Source organism: Mytilus galloprovincialis, chromosome 7 (genome assembly GCF_965363235.1).
Source record: "Mytilus galloprovincialis chromosome 7, xbMytGall1.hap1.1, whole genome shotgun sequence".
NCBI lineage: Eukaryota > Metazoa > Mollusca > Bivalvia > Mytilida > Mytilidae > Mytilus > Mytilus galloprovincialis.
The window spans coordinates 81,152,308-81,178,902 of record NC_134844.1 but is presented as its reverse complement, the minus strand read 5'-3'; the positions used below and the strand labels follow the sequence as shown (position 1 = coordinate 81,178,902).

Below are 26,595 nucleotides of genomic sequence, written 5' to 3'. Positions count from 1 at the left end.
CACCTAAACTAACCAACAAATTTGCAGAAATGAATGTTTTGTTGAAAGAGAAATATATTAATACCATTTTGAGCCAAAATTTACCTGTCTATGAGTTTGAATTAAAAATTGAGGATTAATGCGCTCCATAGTATACTAATTTAAGATTTCCAGAAAACCAGGGGTTATTTTTAGTGGTACCTTCTTTCGGAAGCTCTCTTCTTTCTTATATGATTTTGAATGTATGTTGAAAATTGGCATGCAGAAAGGTGACACCTGTACGATTCAGGATATACCTAGTTTCTATGAAGTTAAACTTAAGGTAAAATATTTAGAAAGCTGTGAAAATTGCAAAATTTGGTTGAACAGATAGGGCTTTTTAATTGGTGGTATGACACCTATAGTTGTTGGTCTTCTTAACTAATCAACCGGCAGAACTTCCGGTAACTGATCGAAGCAGTAGTGGACTTTGCCAAACAAAAGGATTCAGTGCGATTCAGGTAAACCTTAACTAGACACTTATCTAAATGTATGAAATCTGTTAGGCGATGTAATCAGAGGCGCATTATAAACATTTTTATCATGAACATATGGGTTTTAAAGAAAACCGACGTTGGGATGCTTTTTGACTTCTCAATGAAAAATGTGTTGTTTTTCCAGCACAAAACGACTCCCACTAATTAATTTTTGAATGTCCAGTTAAAGAACTTGAAAATCGCAGCAAATCTGGCCATTCCATATATACCCCATCGTTCACAAATATGGAGATTTTAGAAAGTCGTGAATCCATCCATTTTCTTTTGATATGAATATAAATAAAAACAATTCACGTCTTTATAAAGTTTGCCTAAATTTTCCAAAACATTAGCAGAAAAAAAAACAATCAATAGCTTGGTGTGTAGACTAAATATATATTAAAGCGTAGGTAATTTAAATTTAATTTAATTATAAAAAAAATTTACATTCGACTTTTCCTGTTTTTTACTTATAGAGCAAACATTATAAAAGATTGTCTTTTAAATCGTTGTATTTGGTAAACAGACTTTTCGGAACTGCAGCCGAAGATGTTACAAATGAAAAATTCAATAAGAGAGTTTTGTGTACTTGAGAATTAGTACGTGCGAGCATTCTTATTCTAATTTGTTTATGTTTTCTGATGTTAAGTTGTGTATAACTGGAGGAATACGACTGTGTCCGCAAACTGAACTTTCAGACTATTTTGTTATTTTGGTAATTATTTTAGAAAAAATATCAGAAAAGAACAGAAAATCATAAAACCATAAAAGTGATATTTTTAGCAATAATATTTAAACAGATACTTTGTACTAGAATAAATATGCTTACGCTATACAATCTTAAGACCGATATATAACACTAGAAGTAACCGGTTACTTTACCAAGCTTTACACAAAGTGGGTTATATAGAAATGATTGTCGTTTAATTAACACAAATTTTGAACAGGAACAGCAAAAGAGTAAAATTTTGGAGGAAAGTATGGAAAAGCTAGATGCAGAAATGAAACGAACTGATTCCTTGTTGTATCAGATGATTCCAAAACAGGTAGCAGACAGACTACGAAGAGGGGAACCAGCTATAACAACCTGCCAGGTAATATCATCAATAAATCAAGAGTAAAAAAAGGTATGCACTTTAGATAAATTGAAAGATTGGTAGTGGTTGAATGCCCAGTCCGCACAAATATGCTCTGACATGAAGAAACTGAATAATACATTAGTAATTGTTAGAAAAAAGAATTATTACACATATAAAATTGTAATATGAATACTTTTTGTCATAGATTACAGAAAAAGGATATACTTAAACACAAACTTCATTGTTAAGGCATGTCGAACAAAGATAAACTTTCAAGAAACCTTAATTATAAGTTTGTAAAAGTGACATATTTAAACAATATTTTGTTATTAGCTGCCAGTTTTGAATAATATTGTCTAAATAAGCTCAAAATATCGCTGATTTATAAAAGGCTTGGAAGTCAAAAAACAACTTCATTTGTATCCGTATATGCATGTTACCTTCAATCTGACCATCAGCTTTAGATGGGTTGGGCATGTTCATTATCAAATCTTGTCAAATGTTAAATGAACTATTTTTGGTAATTTATAACATAAATTCAAGTAGACATGGACTAATCATCAGAATACGGTTGGACCGTACTTGTCTGTATTTATATATATGTTTATTTTGTAACCATCGGCCCTATTCGGACATCACATTTAAGGAATGACTGTAATATTTTTTCTGTCTATGAAGAAATAACATAAAAAAAATTGGTGTACACTGAATAATGCGCGTAGCGGGTTATTTAACAGTGTGCACCACATTTTTTATGTTATTTCGAATTGACATAAAAAATATTACAGTCATTTCTTATAATTTAATTCTAAGTTCATTTCAAACCGTAGAAAACCACGAAAAAACGTTGATGACGTCACGGTCACATGCCTAAATTATATCTATGGGCTGATAACAAAATAACGTCACCCAATCAGAAGACGTGTTACATCCAAAATTAGATTATTGAAAGTTAATTAAATTGCGTCTTATGATCTACAATGAAAGAGAAACGAAAAATACTAACGGGACTAAGTCGAAAATAAAGTGACAACGACATTACTAAAACAGAACATGGTTAACAGACAAATAATAGTACACAAAACACAATATAAAGACGACGCAACACGAACGGGTATTATTGCAGGTGCTCTAGAAGAATGATTAAATCCAGCTCAACATGAAGCACCCGTAGTATTGGTCATGCCAGTACAAACCTGATTACATTATAACGAGTCAATGCATTGTTAATTGTACTTTTCATTCTTTGATATACATTCTAGTATGCTACAGTATATAAAGCAAACATGATAATGTAAGTCAAATTGTTGAACACTAAGAGATAGGCCAATATTAGGTTAGTTATTAAAAAATGCTCACTGTCGAAATTCAAAATAACTACACTTTCATAAATGAAAGTTTATTTCAATTGATGGTATAGTGTATTGCATAATCGTAGCAAACTACTAATGGGTTCATGTTCTTGTTTTATAGATAATACCATTTTGAAAATAACTGTTTTTAAATTAATACAATGTAGATGTATCTTGAATTTTCTTATAAAATATTTTTTTACTTTTGTATGAAAAATATAGAAGCAAAATTTTGATTTGGTTCATTTTATAATAAATGTTTATCAGACGCGGGTTTAGAACATATTTTTAAAAGAAGAGGGGTCTTTGGGAAAACAGTTTGCATGAATAAATCTGCAAAAAAACTTCAAACGACTTTTACAATACTTGAAAAACTGAAAAGGAATATCTGTAAAAATCACTCTGACGAATAAAATGTGATTTGCCTGAAACTCAGCTATGACCTCAAGTTCTAGTTATCGTATATTTTACTCTATGAACATAAAAGAAACCCACAGAATTATGGAAGCAGAACATATTGATCAATAAAAAAACAGTGTTTAGGTAAAAACGTCTTTATTTGATAGTTTGATAAAACAAAAGAATTAGAACATTTAAGACTAAAGACATACCATATGATTTAGTACATATTCCAAGCCTTACATTTTAATTGATTGATTTTTATATGATATAGGTGTTTGAGAACGTGACTATTCTATTTAGTGATGTTGTTGGGTTTACTACAATATGTAGTCGTATAACACCAATGGAAGTTGTATCAATGCTGAATGCTATGTACACGTGCTTCGATCGACTGAGTGAAACACATGGTGTTTATAAGGTAAATATACATTTATAAAGAACACATCATATTTTCCCTTGAATTTTGATTGCAACAGGACGATAACAGGCAAGGTGGAATACGATGACCGTTGAATCAATGTATAATGAAATGGGAATGAAGCAGTTCAACATTTAATTTGAACAATTTTAATTCATCACAAATAAGAGTTATTTTTAGCAATGTATGTGATTTATGATCAATACTCACTCCTGTAATATGTTTCAACAAACGATTGTCATTCAAAAGTGCTAACACAAAATTTGCCTGTATTTATGAACTATGAATTTATTTTTCAAAAATGAATATTAGAGTTAAATTCATTTTTATTTTTAATTTCTTTCACGGTTGTTGAACACCCACACATTAATATGTAAATTGACCTCGTAACATGACAGATAGTGGTGTTTGACATTGTTTTCAAAAACTAATCGAGTGTATAAATGTTATTAATTAGTTTATGCAGCAGTGTTAAAGTTCTCATTTTCTTAGAATGAATCATACTTCTAAAATATTTATTTTAAAATCAATTAGTGCGGTTTGACCTGAAATGATTAAACATATTGGGATCACACTATGTTTTGTGGTTATTCACGATAAAAATGTCAAGAATGTCAATGTTCTGTTTGATGTTATTCCGTAAATCAATGTGTTACGGAAATAAGTAAGGACATCATATGATTGATTTTCGTGTTTTGTCCATAATACTTTGAAGGGAAACTACCAAGGGTCTTTGTGAAAATATACGAGGTATCTTAATCATTGTTATTCTTACGTGAATGATAAGCAATAAGATGTTCTCCTGATAGTTTCAAATGATCACACAAACCAAAAGGTAATGGGCATGTAAACATCCGTGTTTTTGTTGCATTATCTATACTAGAATACTGTATTTGTTGTTTGTACTGTAAAGTGGTAAAAGTTAGCAACGTTCTAAATTAAAAATCTGTTTCACGATGGTTTTATTTATTTATTTTTTATTTGCCTTTGAAATTTAAAGCCATTTTGACCACTCAATATAGAAATGTATATATTAAATGTCCAAAGGGGTCAACAGAGGTTGAAATTCAAAATCCCATGTTATATTCTATAGCTCAATGAATTGTTATTTTTGATTAGTACATTACCAATGAATGTAGTGTCGCCAACAGTCAGAGGTGAACATGATATTGTGCAATGTTTGAAATGCGATGTAAATATATCCATTGCTCTCTGTTTCTGTACTTCAAATATAATACCAGTCAGCATTTATGATGTATTTGTCGATTTCTTTTGGTGATTCTATAAAGACGTAGCGTACCTACAATCATATAAAATCATCTAAAATCATTATCGTAAAAGACAATTTTGTCTATTCCCCTGTTTGACTTTTTACGATGATTCACAAAAATAGAAAACACATCATGCAATCAATAAAATATTTTCATCAAATGCAATTGAACAATGTAGTTTCTACATTACTTTAATTCTAACATTTTTATTAAAGGACACCAAATTCCATATTTCGCCAGTCAAAATAATAACTTAATCTGTGTCAAATCACTTGTAACCACAGATGTTATTATCCTGTATGACTTTATAGAGTAAATTCTCCTATTTTATTGAGATATTACTTTCTTTAAAAGTAAAAAAAGGTATTATCGTGTTGATGCCTATTTATAAGGGAATATGTTTAGTCTACTTCGCCATTGGTTTCGATGGATAGCAGGTGACAAGAACGCATTTAATAATTTGGTATGATTTCATTTAATGTCATATTCTATAAATTCATGCTTAAATTCAAAACAAAATTAATTTGTTTTTATTGGTTGCTTTAAATGTGTATAAATGTATACAAATAACACACTAAACTTCAATGGTAGTAATGTATGAAAAGACAGTGTTTCCATCGATCAACCAGATTGGGGATCCGTTCAACATTTCATTTTATTTTAATTATTTGTTTTAAAAGTAATAGTTTTCTTTTATCATTTTGTATTATGTGTCCTTTTGTTAGGTAAAATAACAGTTACAAAACTTCATGGTAAATTCTTCGTTTGATCACAATGAGACTGTCTAAGCAGTACGGAACTTATCGTTGTGACAATATATAATCAAAATAACAGGAAGATTGATCATGAAATGATTATTACATGTATTTGTTTAATAAGTCATTTTAATTTCAAAACAGTAGGTTCATGATAGGTCCATATTGGCCTCAAGTAATAAAATATAAGAAACTGAATACAAAATATGTAAGAATATTTGACTCAAACAAATTCAACAAACTCTGACTAATTAAACTATTGAATTGGCATTATGCCGTCATATATGTGCATTCTGAACAGAAAATAATACGTTTAACCCATTTTGAATTAATTTGGGTAATTGTTTTTTTCAAACGAAACGAAATAAGCCTCATGAAAACCAAACATATTCTTTTAGGAGATTTATCTTTTTGTAACAATTTTATTAAAGTCGAAGGGCAAGGTCAGCGGTTTTTCAGAAGAAAATACACCTTACAAATACAAAACAAAACAGAGGCTTTTCTGGTAAAATCTTGTAAAATATCATCCCAGCTGTGGACATTGTTTGCGTCACTGATGAGCCTTATGTAGACGAAACACGCGTCTGGCGTATTAAATTATATTCCTGGTACCTCTGATAACTAATTAAAACTAACAACAGGCAACAAAAGTGTGATGTTTATCTTAAGTTTCTTATTCAAGATTGTAAATTTATGGTGTTTAAATATGGTATAACAAAGTTTGATTCTTACGACCAATTTAAGTCCTTCGTGGCCATATTCCTTTATTGACGCATAATTTTAATGCTATGGCAATAAACATGATAAATAGACGGGTATATACAGTATGACAAAACGCTTGATAGCAGAGAACTAAACATAATGTAAGAACGGTACAATTAATTCACAACAAATGATCTAATTTTTCATGCCTATTTCAGATAATTTTCACAATTAGATTGTACTCAATTTAGATTTTGAATGAAGCAAATGAAAAAGTTAAGAGGTATTTGGCCATGAACAATAATATTTTGGCAAATATTTTAGTCTCACAATGTTCTAAGCTGGACATACATGAACGAAGTGATAATACAAAAGGCTGGTATAATTGCAAATAAGACAACTCTCAACAAGAGCCCAAATGACACAGAAATCAACAGCTATAGGTCACCGTACGGGTTCAACAATGAGCAAAGCAAGCCCGTACCGCATAGTCAGATATAAAAGTCACGGAAATCATAAATATAAAACAATGCGAACGAAAAATAAACGGCCTTATTGATGTTCAAAAAAAATAACAAAAAAAAAATACTCATTTTCAAAACAACCAATATTGCAGCATTCACAAAGACGCATATTTCTAGGAATGTTATTGTATCGAACATATCCCAGGTTCAATTTCAAAGTACCACTTCTCAATTTTGTAGGTGAATTACTAGTTATGAAAATAATGCAAATCTTTCTCAAAAATAGTTTGTTTTGAGTATCTTATAAGTACACATTTTTCATAATCATATCCTTTTCACGAGTTTGTTAAACATCTAGCTGTATATTTATATAATCATGTACAGGCTAAACATTGTGCATATCATGATGAAGCAATGAATTACGAACACTAGACAAAACCAGTTCTTTTTTGCAATTGTTTGCCAAAGTCGATTATCATCATAAATAATAAGAGGGTTATTTACAATGATATGAAACCAATATTTCAAAATGATTTGTTGTCTTAAGAAATACATTGGCAAATGACCTATTTCACTACATAAAAAAATCAAAGGAACAGTTTTATCAATGAGTTTGACTATCACTCTGGTATCTTTCGTTCCTCTTGTTACCTTGTTTTAAAACAAGAAACAAATAAAATCACAAAAAGACTGAACTTAGGGGAAAATCGAATCAAAAAGTCCACAATCACATGGCAAAATCAAATAACAGAACACATGAAAAACGAATGGACAAGAACTGTCATATTCCTGACTTGGTACAGGCATTTTCAAATGCAGAAAAGGGTGGATTACGGTTGTGTATTTGCTCTACATCATTTGCATGGTGAAAATCCCATATATCAGATGCATAATTTAATACGGAACCTACCATACTATAAAAAAAACTAACAGTGTAGAGATGTGGACAAAACACATGTTTCAAAGAATTCAAAACAGATGATAGTGCTCTCGATTCCTGTTCAGATCATCTTTTTCGTGTATGTAAGGCTTTTCAATTATAATGTAAGTAAAGTAAAATACCCAAATACAAATAACAATCCACTATTTGCAGTTCTTACAGATCAATCTTACCTCCATATACTGTTTTATTCTCTTATATCAATTTCAATTAAGATTTAAAGTTCCTGTTTGTAATTTTATCTTTCGTAATAATGTTTCATAAGAGGTTTAGCAACATCCCATATATGACATTTTACGTTTGATTTGTTTTTATTTAGTTGTAAGTCTTAGTATAATTATACCTGTAATAGAAAGAGTATTATGAATAAAGGCAACAGTATTACCCCGTTATTCGAAACTCATAAATCGATTGAGAAAAAAATCCGGGTTACAATCTAAAAATGAGGGAACCTGGTTTTGTGGCATGCCAAAACTCCCGCTTTAATGGCAATGTTAAATATAACATTAAAATGACAGCATTACATGACATGACTACAATACAAATAAATGGGAGAACATATAGGACAGAGAAAAACACGAATAATAGATAACAAAAGGTACAAGGTTTTAAATGTAATACGCCAGGCGTGCGTTTCGTCCACACAAGACTAACCAGTGACGTTCAGATAAAGAAAGTTCGGAAACAATAACAAGTACAAAGTTGAAGAGCACTGAGGACCAAAAGTTCCAAATCGTTGTGCTCAATACGGCTAGGGTTTTCTGCCTGGGATAATAACATCCTTATTATTTAGAATAACTAATAACTTTTCAAACAGTAAATTTTATGAAATGACTATATAATAAAACCGAAGTTGTGACTAACTACAGAATAAAAACGGATACATTATATTAAACAATCTTATAAAAGTATACATAGTATGCTTCAATTATAAGTTCAATTCCCATATGCCAAGTCACTTAATGTCTGACAACAATATGGTTTGTGTAAATGTACATTGATTGATATATACAAAGTGATTAGTTTCTTTCATTCATGCTTCATTGACTTACATGAAATTTTATTTCAAAGTTCCGTTTTAAAATACTATCTGTCTTACATTCCAGTCATTTTCAAACTGTAGATACATTTTATTTCCATTGCTTTTACAATAATTTTTTATTATTAAAGTATAAATGTGAATCCATATTATCCTAATTCAGAGCATAGAATTGGTTAATCCCTGAAACAAACTAACCTTTGTAGAAGTATGAATCAACTATAGTCTTTGTCCTACTAATAACAGGTAGAAACAATTGGTGATGCATATATGGTTGTAGCCGGCGCCCCAGAAATATGTCCTGACCATTCAGCTAGGATACTTGATATGGCTCTGGACATGATTAACGCCATCGTAGATCTCAGGGATCCTTCTACTGGCGGATCAATGAAAATAAGAATTGGTAAGGTCATTCTTTTGATTATTTAAAAGGATTCTGAAAATTGATTTTGTTTCTTGTAGAAGTTATCATTTCAAAAGTTAAATATGTTTTAAGACATTTTAAAGATTTGTTATCCTTCTCATACATTTTACAGATTAAGATAAAATACCAACCACTTTCAAAGTTTTTAATGAAATGACTTATCGTCTAGTATATTTTTTTCATACGATGTAGTTCAATACATTTATTCATATATTTAGTACTCTCACTTCAACATCAATTATAAAAATCAGCCTAATGATTTTCTTATAACTATCGTTCAGGTATCCACACAGGAAATGCCGTTGCTGGTGTTGTGGGTATTAAGATGCCAAGGTACTGTTTATTTGGTGATACCGTCAACACTGCCTCCAGAATGGAAACCAATGGAGAGGTAGGTTAAAAAGTTCAAAATACTGTAACTAGTGATTCAATCATAACTGTTTGAAAAAATACACTCTTTAGGTTTTTTACATGCAAGAATCAAAACGTGTGGCTACGTCTATTACGGTCAAGTAACAGTAAACGGGCTCTGTCGCAGATTTTGTAAAAAAAATTTACATGCAACCTAGGCTCATTGAACTGCAACTAAAAATCGGGAAAAAATATGCATTTATCTCTTTCACTTTCTTAAATATTACTGATTGAATTCTTACAAAATAGGTGAATATTTGTATAGAATGCACATAACATCTGCGAAAAAAAATTTAAACTTTGTCTAAAAATGGTCTTATCTCTATTTTACTCCATAGATTTTTCTTTAAAACTATATGTTGTTGATACATCAATTTCTGTTTCAATGTTTCAATGTTATTTGACGATTTAAAGACAAATTTTAGAATGTGTTCGCTGTTTGTATGTGCTTTCTATGCAAATGTTTACCCATTTTGAAAGAATTCAATCAGTAATATTTCAACAGATGAATGAGATACATGCATTATCTTTTAGATCCAAATTTTGCAGAAATCTGTGAAATAGCCCATTTACTGTTACTGTACCTTAAAGTAGATCCATGGTATTAACTGATCAAGTTCTCTTCAACATTCATCAGACATATTTCTACTAAAACATTTTCAAATAATCGTAACGTCATTCTATTATTAGCATTACTTGAAAGGACTGCTGGTTTAGTTCAATATCATTTTATTGACCTATAGTTGTTAATTTTATGTCATTTGGTCTCTTGTGAAGAGTTGTTTTATTGACAATCATACCATATCTTCAAATAATCGTAACGTCATTCTATTATTAGCATTACTTGAAAGGACTGCTGGTTTAGTTCAATATCATTTTATTGACCTATAGTTGTTAATTTTATGTCATTTGGTCTCTTGTGAAGAGTTGTTTTATTGACAATCATACCATATCTTTTTTTTTTTGTATATTAAATGATAATTTTCATCAACAGTCATATGTAGCGAATCCCTTTCATGCATTTAGTTATTGATACCTCTTTCCGTTCGCTTTTGTCGTCGTGGACAAAAAAAAATCTTTGTCTTAAACTACAGGGTCAAAGGTTCCAAAAACGGTAAAAAAATATTGATCCATATAAACAATACATGTTCATATTTTCCTTTCTCTTCAATCAATCTCATTCACTTTAAAATGATGCCAACCAATTATCAAGATGTTCTAATATCACTTATCTGATAATATAATTAAAGAATTAAAACCCACTCTTCAGATTACACTTGTGTTTTTTATCGCGCATATCTATTATTAAACTAGAAATTAATCTGTATTATTCATAGAGATATACAAAGACGTTTTTTAATTATGAAAAAGACCTTCGTTTATAGAAATAAATGGTGTCAGAAAACAAATTATCTTGCACAGAATCCGAAAATATTTAGTCTGTAGTTCTTTTCTTTGAAATACGGGACATGATTAGCAGTTTCCAGTTTAAAAGTTTAAAAAAACATTCTTATTTGTGATAATTCATCTCTTTAGTATTTAACGTGAAAGGTACTTGAGACAAGAAAATACTTGCAGTATATAGTTTTAACGTGTGGAATGTAAGGAATATTTTTGCAAAAATCTTATAATCGTCTATTTCATAATTACCTTCTGCTTTTGAATCAGTATTTTCTTAAGCAAATGCTGCCACAATTATGTTTATATATTTAATATATCTGCTGGTGATCCGATGGATAAAGCTGTTGTAGTGTTGTCACTGACTTAGACGTACTTATAAATATAATTATTTTCTGTGACTGTATCTTGCATCAATTTGTAGGATCCTTTACTATAGATAATTGAGCTGATCTGTAACAATAACATCTCAATGCCTTATATATCATGTACTGTAGTACGACGCTAGATTAAAACTGACGAGGACAGGTAACACACGGCCACTGAAAGCTTTACTATTGTGAAGCCCAGGTGGTCGTGTGGTCTAGCGGGACGGCTACAGTGCAGGCGATTAGGTGACACGATATCTCAGTAGCATGGGTTCGAATCCCGGCGAGGGAAGAACAAACAATTTGCAAAAGCAAATTTATAGATCTAACATTGTTGGGTTGATGTTTAGACGAGTTGTATATATATATAGTTGAAAATCATAAATAGAAACGTTTGGAGTCAATGGTTGTCAAAATATTTGTTCACAGATGACCAAAGTTCTGTCACACTAGCCCACATTTCCTTGATTATACGGAATTATAAAATACAACTTATCAATTACAGTGTGATGTGTTATGAGCAGCATGAACAGAAAAAGCTTATAAAAACGGAAAAGAATAATCTCCGTATAATAATGAGATATGTGTTCTTCAATACTTAGTATCTATGTGATTTTTAAAACATCGACAAACTATACTGTTGTTGTATTGCGTGTGTTCTTTTTAATGGTGTTAATAATATGATATAATTTTAATTCTGATTTTATTTTTATTTATTTTGTTATGTTCAGAAATTTTTAGTTTTGTAGACCTAGTTCATTATGTCCTCGATTATTTATAAAAAAAGGTTATATATCTCTTATTTTGCAGAGTATGAAAATACACGTCGGAGAAACAACATATCGATTCGTGCAGGATGACGACTATATACTTCACGAACGAGGAACAATTGATGTGAAGGTAAAACATTTCAATATTAGATTCTTATGCAATTCGTTTTTAACAATAATATGCATTGGACGTTAAGAAATGTTTTGAAGGGTTACAATCTACGTTCTGCCGTCCGTAACTAAGAACGCCGCCATTTTGAAATACGATTTTCGGGACAATATACTTTCCAAAAATTAACAAGAAGTAACATTTTGAGTCTATAATTTGTTTTTGTTAATATTGAAACCAATTCAGAAGCGTACGAAAAGTATTACTACTTTATTTATGGCATTTTTTAGACGAAATATTTATCAAATGGATTTTTTTCTAGTATGTGGCATTAGTATGGAAATTTAAACTTGGCCTTTGTAAAACTTGATTTTACTGTGGCAAATAGCCGTTAACGGTTTACCTGGCTCCACTCCGCGTCGACAGGTTAATTCAATGTGCGACAGTTAAATCTATATTTTAAGAAAAAAACAAGCTTAAAATGTAAAACATTTATCTCTTAAATGTAAATACCAGTACTCTGAACTTATTCTGTGTTTATTGAAGCATAAATGATTTTCTAACAACGTGTCTTTGAACATTGTTGTATATATACACATGTGGTCTGATCAATTCTGTTTCAATTTCATAATTTGTAACTTCTGACGCATGGTGTACCTTAGATCTATTTTGTGTTATGAGCTGGCGTATTTGTTTTCCTTTCCGCGATATTCGTTTATTTATGATCTATATAATTACGTTTAAAACGGACTATGGTTCTTGGCTGTTCTGAAGTAAAATGAAACGTGTATCTTACTTTAAAACCACGTATTCATTTCAATAATGAACTTCAAGGTATAATTTGTGTTTTAAGTCCATGGTATATGATGTGATTTTTTTAATATTTAAGAAATAATTCATGGGGGCTTGAATATATCGTTATTTTACCACGGGTTGGCCCTTTATGACAAATATTTTACCCTGAGCGATAGCGAGGGGTAAAATATCGGCATAAAGGGACAACCCGTGGTAAAATTTAGATATATTCAAGCCCCTATGAATTATTTCGATTCTGATAAGACAAATATAGCAATTGTTTTGGTTCAAAGCGCACTAGGTGGAGGCAAATATTTGCCGTTCCCATAAATTAACCCACTTTAAGATTGGCGGTAAAGAACGGAGCAAACAGATTTAGTGACATGCTCAAACTATTTACAATAATATATTTAGATAGATTTGGATGAATTTTAATGATAATTTACTTATATATCTTCTATGTATATAAAAAAGGGCTTATACCACATTTTAGTATTGTTTGTTTACGTTTCATTCTGGTGATTATTTTCGGTATCAGAAGCGTGTATTTTCCCGAAAAATGCTTTAACTATTACGTTATCATTCTATGACGTCGTGTACTCCATCCATAAACAATCATATGACATGGGAGTACAATCAGAACAGCCCAACCAATATATTCATATTTTACCACGGGTGTGTACTCAAAGCGTTTGAAGGACGTCATGTTAGAATACAATATACCTTATTAATTTCAGGGTAAAGGAACAATGAAAACATACTGGTTGTTGGGCAAAGGTTCTAAAGTTAATGAAAATCTACTTGGACAAAGATCAACAACTCCAGATGACAATATATCTATGTGTCCTATGGCTTCAATTGTCATGGAAGAAATGTCTCGAAGGTCATCATCACCCGATGTTAACTTTTCAAGGTCTCTTGACATGTGTGCAATGTACTCTCCTGTATCATTTGATGATATTCATCGAAATAAAATTCCAATTACCTTTCGCAAAGAAATGCAATTTAAACGAAATAGCAATGAAAGCTCCCCGATTAAACTAGCCAGAAACGAACAAACTTGTAAGACTAATGGTCTGAATATTCATGCAAACAGTCCAGAGAAAATTCGGACAGACCTAACAAAACTCAACCATGTGAATGAAAACAATTTGAATGGTGTGCTAAAGAATGGATTCGTGACAGAAAAGGTTAATACCAATTTTTCTACACCAGAAATGAAGAAAGAATCGAATATAACAGTTGAAAATCACATGAAGAAAAACAATAATAAGGAAAAGTTAGACACTAAAAGCTACCAAAGCAGTACATGCAGTATAGTATGAAAATAAGCATCCTCATTAGTGACGAATTGTTATCTTACGGTTGGTAACAAGATAAAATGGGACTGAAACTATAACAATTGGTGACAATCCTGGATTAATACTGTTAAACTCGGGGACTATTTTCTATATATATATATATATATATATATTATAGTATATGTTGTAAGATGTTTAATTGGAAACCCCTAAAAAAGCGTGAAATTGATGCAAACAGCAGTTAGGTAAAATGTTGTAAAATGCAACCGTTTTTGTCTTTTTGTCTAAAATATTTTTCAATTTTAAAAACAATACACAATGATAAAATTGAGAAAGGAAATGGGGAATGTGTCAAAGCGACCACAACCCGAGAATAGAGCAGACAACAGCCGAACCTGCTTTCAACGAATACATGATTTTAACAGCAGGTTCAACGACTATCAATGACAGTATTTCTTGACATAGCTTTGATTTCTAGTCATGAATTTGGCTATACTAAAGGTCCTTTAGGGAATTTGAATATTTTTGTCTTGAGCATCACTTAATAAACACCAGAGACAATAACAATAACGGGGCCAATTTATCTGCACCAGATGCGAAGGTATCTTATAATGTGCACTTGATGCAGTAACCTTGGTACCGTATACAGACCTTACCTTACATACTGATTTTTCATTTCTTATGCTCTTTGAAAATGACATATGACACCAGTGTTATATTACAATAGAAGGATGCTGTCTACATGAGAAAGTTTGTTCATTATAATGAAATCTTTCTGTTTTAATTTGTTAAATTGAAGTTACATTGTTACAGTTAATTTTTAATTTTAAAGTGCAATGCAAGCTTTGAAAATTTTGCAATTGGTTTAAGAAAATATTGCATTGATTTTTTTTTAAATCAAAATTTAGTATTGTTTTGTTGTCTTTACTAATCTGAAATACATCGTGGCTTATTATTTGGAAAGAAAATGTTGTTGTGTACGCTGCAAAATACTTGGGATAAAACATGCAACAATTATTGATAGTCATCAGTTTAATCATAGAACGTGAGCAGCCTCATAAGATTTTCAAAAAGTAGTTAAAATCCCATCAGGTTTGATTGGAGATAACAATTTTATAGTTATTGATGTTATTTTTATTTTATTACTTTTCACCAGACATTTGTATTGTTCAAGAATGAAACAATATGTTACGTTAAGAAAACTTGTTTTGTTTGTACAGTACATATTTCACTTTTATACAGAAACTAAACTTCTAATTTGTATTTTTACGTTTTTTTCCTTCTACATATATATGATCTAGTCACCTTTGTGTGTTTTTGTTTGCTAAATCACTGATTTTGTTCTCGATTTTATACCAAGCGTCTTTCAATTTTGTATGATATTGAAAACTTGTATTTGCAATTCTGTATTATATTTCAGCATTTTTCTAATTTGAATAGAATAATGTGAAACTGATGAACGATTTGACACGTTTATAATTCAACCTTGAAAGTCAGAAACTATTTATATTGAGGGTGTTAAACGATATATAGACGTCTTAATGTGTAACCATCATGTACTATCTTGTAAACATAAATGAATCATATACAACAAAAAAGAACATCAGAATATAAATTTCGTATAACCCTGTTGACCTTGTTGGTAGGGTGCTACACAAGTGCAGTAGGAGTTGCCAGAATTTATAAGAGATTCAAATCCTGCAGAAAAGACACAGTTTTGCTATAACAAATTTGAAGATGCTTTGTATGCCTCTATAAGCCCATTTTATATTTCTAAATATTGTTATCTTCATTTTTATTTTTTCAACGTTATAGATAAAAACTGTTGTTGCCCGAACAATGTAAGCAATGTATTTGTTCTACTGGTATTTGGATGTATACACACAAATGCAAAAATGATCGTTGCGTGACTATTATGTTTATGTATATTTTTACTACCAATCATTAAAGAATTTTTAATTTTCAATGCAAACAGTTATAATGTATGTATTACAACCATGATTAACACGTCTGTAAGTGTATTTTTTCATCTTTTTTTAACTTGTGAATTGTATTTAAGGATGTACACCTCTGAGGAGCCAAAAATTTCTAGAATTAAACTTTTTTTCTTAACCTGATTTTTGGGTTTATAAGACTGTAACAAAATAATTGGTGAAGAAAAAAATCACATGGTGGTGCACTTCTTTTTTTGCTACGGCCCTTTGAAATGCCCAATTTTGATGATTTTCCCATTTTTCATTGATGTTTACCTATTTTTGGGCTATTAGAGTGAAAAAAGTCACAGTTCCACAATTAAACTTTTTTTCCATACTTTCTATAAAGATGAAATGGACCAATCCGCATAAATTTTACTTAAAAAAACTATAGGTAGGTGTTAATATAAGAAAGTTTTATCATATTTTGACACTTTTTGTGTCAAATTTACCATGCTGTCAATTTTGTATTTTTGTGATTTTTCTCAGTTTTAAGAACAAAATGCATATTATTTCAACTTTTTTGTTATTAAATGATTGAAAAAATACATATCTAAGAAATTTGAAAAGACCAAAATGATATGGGATATACATAATTCTTGTAAAATCATTTTTTGTATCCCTCACCCATTTTCTCAAAATTTGGGCTAAAAATACTGACTTGATTGGTCGTAAAATTTGAAAACTGGGTTACTCAAAAACCATTCATTGTAAATACACAATTTGTTCACATAGTTATGTTTGATTATAATATTTTTAAATTTCATTGATATTTTCCACTTGTATCACATGTTTTGGAAATAATTCAAGAACGAGATTTCAACGAGACTGAACGAGACTGAAAAGTCAGAAGAATACATCCTTAATTCGAAAATAATTAATTTGCTTATGGTACCCTGACTGCTTAATTACTAAAGAGTTATGCTATTAATTACAAAGAAAAGTTAAAGTATATTTTGTAAAAAATGTCTGATATTTATATAGAACGTTGTAAAGAGTTGGGGAAAAAAGTTCGGGACTCTTTCTGTCAAAACACGGGTATTCATATTTTTTCAAGTTTTGTTTATCATTCGTTGAATCGTTGTCAGTTATAGAATGTGCAAAAAAACCAGAAAAAGTGAGAAAAGTCTTGTCCTAAGATGATACTAAAACAGCATTTTCATCATAAAGCAACACACAAAAACATTGTCCAATACCTGGCATGTTGTTACGGTGTTTTATAATACTTAGTTTTTCATTAATAATGATAATACGATCTTTCGTGTTTTTTTTCAAACTTGTTAGAATTTAATCAAAGATCCGAACTGCTTCATATTATATACATGTCTCATGGGCGATCAACCAATTTTTTGTTTTCTTCTTAATTATGTCTCATGTGCAATCAAACCCTTTCTTTACCATAGTAGTATGTGTGAAATGTAAAACCGACTCCTTTTGTTTTCAAAGATAAATATAATAATCAACAAAGAATGTGGAATGATATGGCTACAGTATTAAATTTTTTGCGCAGACAAGATAAGGCAAGATGAACGTACAAACCGCCGAACCATTATTTTTGGCAAGCCTGTGCTTCACTGGTAGGCAATGAAAGCTACAATCCTCTACGTTAAATGCTAAATAGAGAGATCGTATGAAAAATGAACCCCGATACGTAGCAAATATTCCCCCCAAGAACTTTTTGGTTTCCATTGCAGCTTATTAATTATTAAATTCAAAGAGAACACCTTAAGTTCCAAACTGGGACCAATTCAGGAACCGGTCTCTTTGGTACATTCAAAGAAGACCTAATCTAATCTCTGTGGGAACACAGAAGAAAATAACCCCAAATAAAAGCTAACGTACAATGTGGGGACATGTTCCATTTTCATCTTGCCATATCCCGCCAGCTATACTGTAACGACTATTTATTTTAAATTTACAATAAATTTTAAATGATAAAATACTGAATTAAAAGTTAATGTCTTGTAGAAATAGTTAAATATTAAATGTTTATAATCTTGAAAATAAGTCCATCAAACAAGTATTCTATGCAGATAAACTGGTTTCTCATCCGCGGATAATAAGGCACTGTCTTTACAAGCTGAGCTGTTTAGAGTCCAGTGGCAAGTATATCCTCAGCACAACTCCTCTGCATAGCTGCATCTTTCACAACAAAACCTGAAACAATACAAACACAGCAGCAGAATTTTTCTTATCTTTATTTTTTGGTGGTGGATGGGGAGGGAGGTAGGAATTTTCGTTAGCTATGTTGGCAGTTTGCACTTGAATGATAACGCATGAATGACGTCACGAAATGACGTATTATTGATGTGATTAAATTAAGAATCAATTAGGATTGATTCCGGAAAATGGAGTTAAACTTTTATTAAAACAGTTTATCCTTATATGATAAACTTAATTAATCAAAGATCCGAACTGCTTCATATTATATACATGTCTCATGGGCGATCAACCAATTTTTTGTTTTCTTCTTAATTATGTCTCATGTGCAATCAAACCCTTTCTTTACCATAGTAGTATGTGTGAAATGTAAAACCGACTCCTTTTGTTTTCAAAGATAAATATAATAATCAACAAAGAATGTGGAATGATATGGCTACAGTATTAAATTTTTTGCGCAGACAAGATAAGGCAAGATGAACGTACAAACCGCCGAACCATTATTTTTGGCAAGCCTGTGCTTCACTGGTAGGCAATGAAAGCTACAATCCTCTACGTTAAATGCTAAATAGAGAGATCGTATGAAAAATGAACCCCGATACGTAGCAAATATTCCCCCCAAGAACTCTTTGGTTTCCATTGCAGCTTATTAATTATTAAATTCAAAGAGAACACCTTAAGTTCCAAACTGGGACCAATTCAGGAACCGGTCTCTTTGGTACATTCAAAGAAGACCTAATCTAATCTCTGTGGGAACACAGAAGAAAATAACCCCAAATAAAAGCTAACGTACAATGTGGGGACATGTTCCATTTTCATCTTGCCATATCCCGCCAAATGAGTGGGGCATACCCACTCACTGCCAAAGAAATTACCCCTGAAACAACCCCAAATTAAACTGATTGGTGCCCCTTTAAAATCCCGACCGAGTTTCACTTGTTATTAAACTAATCTAAATTTAAGACAATTCTCATAATAATATCAATTTCACTGAGGAAAAACAGCTGGTCCTCCGGATCTCATGAACTGTTCAAGTGCTCCTTGTAAATTATTTAGATAAATATCATTACCAATCTTTGATAAATGTGTTCCGTCATATCTAAACAAATTACTTTCTTTAGCACGTATGTTACTGTGCCTAATTGCACATCCACCGATGCTCAAAACTAAGTTTTTGACCCGGAGGTTTACTCGTTTACGAGCCCTTTCAATAGCTTGACCACAATTGGCATTGTGCCAATACCGTCTCATTAGTATGTCTGACCATATTATTTTTAAAGCTGGATACAATGCATGTAACCGAAGCAGGTCACATTCTATATCACTGAATAATTTCTCTGATGTCAATATACCCAAATCATTAGACCCAAGTTGAATAACAAGGAAACTCGGAAGGGGGCGGTTAAGCAACCTTTGTTCAAAGACTCTATTTAAATCACCCCACTTCATACCCCTTTGACCAATCCAAACCATATGAGCACCTGTATTCTGTAGGCCAAGGTGAAGTCCCCCAGGTCTAGACGAAGCTTCTTTATTGGCCCAATATACTATGGATGATCCTATTAACCAAATTGATTTGACACCTACAATTGATGAATGTATTATTTCTTTTCTTCTTGCGTTTTAAAAGTATTGCCTGTATGTTTAAATGTTCAAACGGATGTATTTTGTGTAAGCATCCGATGTCCAACGACCCCATTTCTTTAATGTTTCGTCATCTACTCCTAACCTTTTAGCTTCAGTTGCTCCCCCGATTCTGAAAGAATGTGCTCTGAAATGTCCATTGATTTCGGAGAATGACAAACTCTTTTGTAAAATAGACGAAAATTGATAACGAGTGAGACTTGATCCGTCAAAATGTATGTATAAATTACTCCCGGACGAAGGATATCGAATTTGTAAAAAATTCTTTAGCAAGTGAATGGGACACAAAGATTTGTCGATTTGCTCACTAATAATCAAGGTTAAAGAAGAATGTATTTGATCTGTTTTGGAACTACGTATACACAGACGAAGCTCTTCTTTGTGGTCAAATTTGACAACTGAAACGTCAGATATTTGTATAACATGTGCCCCTAAATCAGTTTTACTTTCCGCAGCTATTTCACCCACGCGAAGTAAAGCGAAAAAACTTAGACTAAAAGCTGAAGCGAACATGGCGGATTCATACGACGAAAAACAGACATGTTGGAGTGACCTGATTAATTTCCGCAATAAATCAATTGAAATTGGTACCCGCAAATCAGGTTTTTTGGGATTTGACCTTTTTAAACCTTCTAATGTTTTTCCTACTAAAAAGGATTTTGTACTATCTGTTAAATCTTGAATCTTATGTTGATAACTTATTCCTGACATATATGTTAAGACAGTAGAGGCTGACAGACCCTTGAATGAAAGGAAGGCAATGTAAAATATTAAATCGCTAATCGGGGCTGGCCAAATATCATGTAAGTTGTATGCTGATCGAAAGCTTTTAAAGGATTCCATTGCCGTATTGTAGGTTTTCCAAGTTTTTTGTGCCATAGAACTGGTAAGAAGATGATTTAATTCAATTTCTAAAACGTCCAAAGGTGGTCTGGAATTGCTGTTCTGTACTGATCTGCTTCTGGGCAAAGGTTTCTGAAACGCTGAAAATCACAACGGGATAATGAATCGGCTATGGTATTTATTTTACCAGGAATGTGTTCTGCTTTTAAAACAATATTATATTTTAATGTGGAAAAAACTAGATTCCTGATAAGGGACATAACTCTATTCGACTTAGAAGTTCTCTTGTTTATGATAGTAACAACGGCCTGATTATCCACATAGAAAATGATTCGCTTGTTTTTAAGATGTACTCCCCATATATGAAGTGATATGACAACTGGGAAAAGTTCCAAATAAGTAATGTCCTTCAATAAATCAAGTTCTGCCCATTCTTTTGGCCAACAACTTTGTGCCCATTTTCCTTGAAAGTAAATGCCAAAACCTTTTTTTTTTTTTTTTTTTTTTTTTTTTTTTTTTTTTTTTTTTTTTTTGGAATGGTTTTCATTAATTTTCGTTAGCTATGTTGGCAGTTTGCACTTGAATGATAACGCATGAATGACGTCACGAAATGACGTATTATTGATGTGATTAAATTAAGAATCAATTAGGATTGATTCCGGAAAATGGAGTTAAACTTTTATTAAAACAGTTTATCCTTATATGATAAACTTAATTATTTCTACATTTGAGACGAGAAAAAGATAAAGAATGCATTATGTAATTAAGTGAAACTAGATATCTAAGTAAAATTATATAATTCATAAAACAAAATGTATAAAGCATGATAAATACTAAAACAAAAAACAATACAATATGTCACTATTCAACTTTGATTCAAATTTACTTAAATGCACGATGTCAACAATCGCCATGTGCCGATTAAAGAAATATAAATTAAATATATATTCCAATGTTGTAGACTTTCTTTTCATTTCAATCATATTCTTTTTTTTTTATAGGAAGAAAATTTTTAACTACGTATAAGTTTGTTGCCGTCCATTTATATTGTACATAGTAAAATATAATATAAATATAATTTCTTCTGTGTTTAATTTTGTGTTTGGAGCAAAATAAAAATGACGTTGATAGAGTAGCTCAGGAGATTTTGTAACACATAATTAACAAAAAGAAAAAGATAACAATGTTGTATACTACTAGATAGATGAATAGATAGATAATATACAAAGCAATAAAATGTTTCTGATGACATTAATCCGAAGCACTCAACTCTAAACCATATTATTTCATTTAATTTATTTACCGATTTAATCAACTGCACTAATGTACCTGTTATCTTCTGAACTTTTTAACAAAAACATACTTATATTCAAGACTATTGTGTTGATTTCTTTCCTTTCGGGTCATTTTAATAAACGCTTCAAATTTGATGCGTCTGGAACACTTTTCTAGACATTTTCGAAAGTTTTTATTTGGAATGTTCAGAACAAAAGTCAAAAAGTCAAGGGCGAATAATAGTTCAGTATCGAAATGTCTATTAGAGACCTTTAAAGCATCGCAAAAACCATCTACGGTCAGCTGTCAGCAAAAGTTGGAATTATCTTTATTTTGTTTATGGTATCTTGGGTTTACTTTTATCAATTGACATGATTTTTTATTGTCCTTCTTAATATGTTTGGACTTTTTTTAGAATGTTTCTTGTAAAAATTCAGAAATCAAATTGAGAATGTGTCAAAGAGACAATAACCCGATCATAGATGTATGTTACAAATCGTGTTATTGGCGATGTACTGATTACTTTTCGTTTGATTTTAATGTGAACTAGCATCACTTTATAAAACTGTAGTCTCTACAACTTACACTCAAAACCAAACAAGCAGTACAAGAAATACACCAGCGTAAAAATAAGTGACGGATCTTCCTTTACGTTTTTTGTTTCTACAGAATGAAAACACAAGTATAAGAGAAGAATTCCAAAAGACTGAGTGGATTAAAATATCATAAATTTTACACACCAGAATGAACGCACGATTTACAATCAATATGAAAAAACCGGGACCATTTATCAGAATTGTTAAATGCTGGTTGGTTATGTATTTATAAGAGCATTCAAAGTATTCTAATATACCATTAGCACACTGGATCCTGACCCTTACAAAAAGTCAGAAGTTATATAAACAATATGCTATATCTTCTTCTCATTAAATGAGGTGGTTTTTTTTTCATGGCAAATATGTTGTTGTTTCAGCAGATAAAGCCTCTAACAATATTAATTTTAAATACAAAAGGAAAAGTTTCACTAAAGAACTTGGTATTCACGACAAATCTTCGAATCTCAAATATATCCCTTCATGCTTGCATTTCCTATCATGATTTTCTTGATAGAGGGTTGCTGCTCACAAGGAAGCTATTAAACCAAGAGTTCCAAATGGTGAAGTTGAAATCATCCCTTCGTAAATTTTACGGACGCCAGCACAAGTTGGTTGACCGTTATGGAATAACCGTTTCACAATGATATCGGATATGTTCCTTACGTCGTAACTACAATCCCCTTCCCTTTCATGAATGTGACCTATCGAATTAGACTATTTACCGGATTTGTTATCACATAAGCAACACGACGGGTGCCGCATGTGGAGCAGGATCTTGTTATCCTTCCGGAGCACCTTAGATCACCCCTAGTTTTTTTTGTTTTTTTTTTGGCGGGGGGGGGGGGGTCGTGTTGTTTATTCTTTAGTTTTCTATGTTGTGTCATGTGTGCTGTTTTTTGTTTGTCTTTTTCATTTTTAGCCATGGCGTTGTCAGTTTGTTTTAGATTTAGATTTATGAGTTTGACTGTCCCTTTGGTATCTTTCGTCCCTCTTTCATAGTTCACTAAAGACGAGATTTTAGAAGATCGAAAATATCATTTTAAAATTTGCAAATACCTTTGAGCTTGGTATCTTTGTTTTTCCTTTTTTCATCTCGAATATCCTAGTGAGTTTTAGGTTAAGATTACAATTGAGAGTAGGTCTGCTTCATATCTTGATCTGCTCCTCAAAGATAAACACTGCTGGACTACTTTGAACTAGAATATACGATAGGCATGATGATTTCTACTTTCCGAATGCGAAAGTCTGATTGTATGTCAATAAAAAAGAGGCCCAAGGATACCAAAGGATTATTCAAACTCATAAGTCGAAACCAAACAGACAATGCCATGACGACACAAACCGAAAAATGACGAAAAGACGAAAAAACAGTAACCAAACGTACGTACATACTCGGTGTCTGATTCGGTAGGCCACATTTTAAGAAAAAAATGGACGGGATTGTTGTTTCAATTAGAACATATCCGTTGTCATCTTTGAAATATCTAAAATATTCCATTACCCTCAACTATCCCGTGATGGCGTCCGTAAAATTTTCGTAGGAATGATTTGACCTTCACTTTTTTGAACTCTTATATATGAAATTATAAGTCATTAAAAACAATTTGTAATGATGATCTACTAGTATTCTTCTACCAGAAGGCCTTTCTTATGTCGCACATCATTTACATATACCGAACACTTTTACTGGAGAATTCTCTGATATAGACACGGAGACAATTGATGGTCAGACACGTTTTATTCCATGACACGTGCAGTCTTCTTGGTGTGTCAGTCCACCCCAATCGATTTGAACTGCGTCAGATGAAGGTTACGAGGGTTCCAGATAGAACGTTTCAGTAGACTGACAGTGCATCATCTTTGGCGTCAGTTCTACCTTCCATTCCTTCAATTAAACCAAAGGTAAGAAGAGTTCCTGTTGGTGTTCCAAATGCTTTCAAAAACATTTCGAATTGTACTGAATAAATGGCAAATACATCGGATATTTGGAAAATTTTGCGCTCCATATCTAGACATATTGGTAACTTTCCTGTTCAGTTCGAAACATTTGTCCATCAAGTCATTTAATTTTGGACCGGATATTACAGCACTCTTTCTGAATTCAGACCTGAATTTTCTGTGGTGTCGAAAACTCTAGCAGTAGACGCAAAACCAAGTGATATGTCAACAGTTTATACGACTATGAAACAATGTTCAGATATAACAATGTAAGTAAGGCAGAGATATTTGACACAAACATTCGACTAACAGCTCTATGCATTTACGAAACAGCTGCACTTAAGTTCTCGCGTGATTTTACTCTTCTTCGCCATGATCAGTACCCAATGCTGACTTCACCGGAGGATAAACTTTATTGACCAAACTGTTATTATGGAGATATCTTCCACAGGGTAACTCACTAGAAGGATTTATTCAGCACACGAAGAGGCAAACACCCGAATCATCCTGCATGCTGTGTTTGCTGATGAAGAGTTTGGGAGGCAAAACAAGAAAGGGCGAATAATTATAAAGTAGATATAAAAAAACATGTGGTATGAGTGCCAATGAGACAACTCTCCATCCAAGTCACAATTTGTACGAGTAATCCATTATAGGTCAAAGTGTGCATTTCTTTCCATTAATAAAAAACACCCAGGAACTGTGGCTTCAAACAGGAACAATAACCAGCAATAAAGAAGGTCGAAGATTCCTTCCTTGTCAGCTTGTACATATGTATTATACAATGTGCTGAACTCTGTCATCTGTAAAGTTCACGCTTTGAGAAGTTGTGACACCAGTTCATCATTGTTCGGAAACGGAGAAAAAACAGTTTGCAAAGTAATAAAGGACAATCTTGGAGACTTTGTTGATTTAGACCATCTTTTAAGCGGTAACTGATAAATCTGTTGGTGTCAGCCAGACATTTGTTTCAAGGCTCTATAACCAGAAAAGGAAAGCTAGATTTGACCACAGTGATTTAAATAATCTCCGTGTAAGGAATGCTAAACAAAAAGATGCTAGCTTAGCCAACATACCGCAATGCAAATCAATTGTCCTGCCACATGTTCTTAGAGCTTCACTTCAGACCAGTATTTGGACTTCTTCAAATATTGCACAGCCACAACAGAAGCCTCCTTTAGATTTCGGATGGGAAGAAACAAATGGGTTAGCCCTAACATTTTTTAAAGAAAAAAATGTCATCCGATTACCTACAGATTTACTTTTTACCTGCAGAGATAAATCTTTGTAATAAAAAAGGCTGTGTTTGCTTTGAACAAAATTTGTCATGCACCTAACTTGGTATGTGGCAAGGAAGTGAAGCTTGTTGTTATGCTAATACGATTACTGAATCCAATAATGATGACGAAGAGCTATAGCTATGATTAACCATGAGTTGGTTGACCGTTATGGAATAACCGTTTCACAAATGAAATGATATCGGATATGTTCCTTACGTCGTAACTACAATCCCCTTCCCTTTCATGAATGTGACCTATCGAATTAGACTATTTACCGGATTTGTTATCACATAAGCAACACGACGGGTGCTGCATGTGGAGCAGGATCTGCTTACCCTTCCGGAGCACCTGAGATCACCCCTAGTTTTTTGAATGGGTTCGTGTTGTTTATTCT

The 26,595-nt window shown here is 31.9% G+C and overlaps 1 protein-coding gene across 2 annotated transcripts in view; it reads left to right on the top strand.

Moving 5' to 3' along the window:
• Nucleotides 1-17,500, top strand: part of LOC143083784 (soluble guanylate cyclase 88E-like) — a 193,504-nt gene extending 176,004 nt beyond the window's left edge. For both annotated transcript variants that reach the window (XM_076260126.1, XM_076260124.1), the window contains exons 7-12: nt 1,442-1,588; nt 3,599-3,745; nt 9,163-9,319; nt 9,622-9,731; nt 12,328-12,417; nt 13,929-17,500. In XM_076260126.1, the coding sequence (XP_076116241.1) occupies nt 1,442-1,588; nt 3,599-3,745; nt 9,163-9,319; nt 9,622-9,731; nt 12,328-12,417; nt 13,929-14,516 (1,239 nt within the window). In that variant the 3' untranslated portion in view covers nt 14,517-17,500. The remainder of the gene's footprint in view (nt 1-1,441; nt 1,589-3,598; nt 3,746-9,162; nt 9,320-9,621; nt 9,732-12,327; nt 12,418-13,928) is intronic.
• Nucleotides 17,501-26,595: the final 9,095 nt, after the last annotated feature.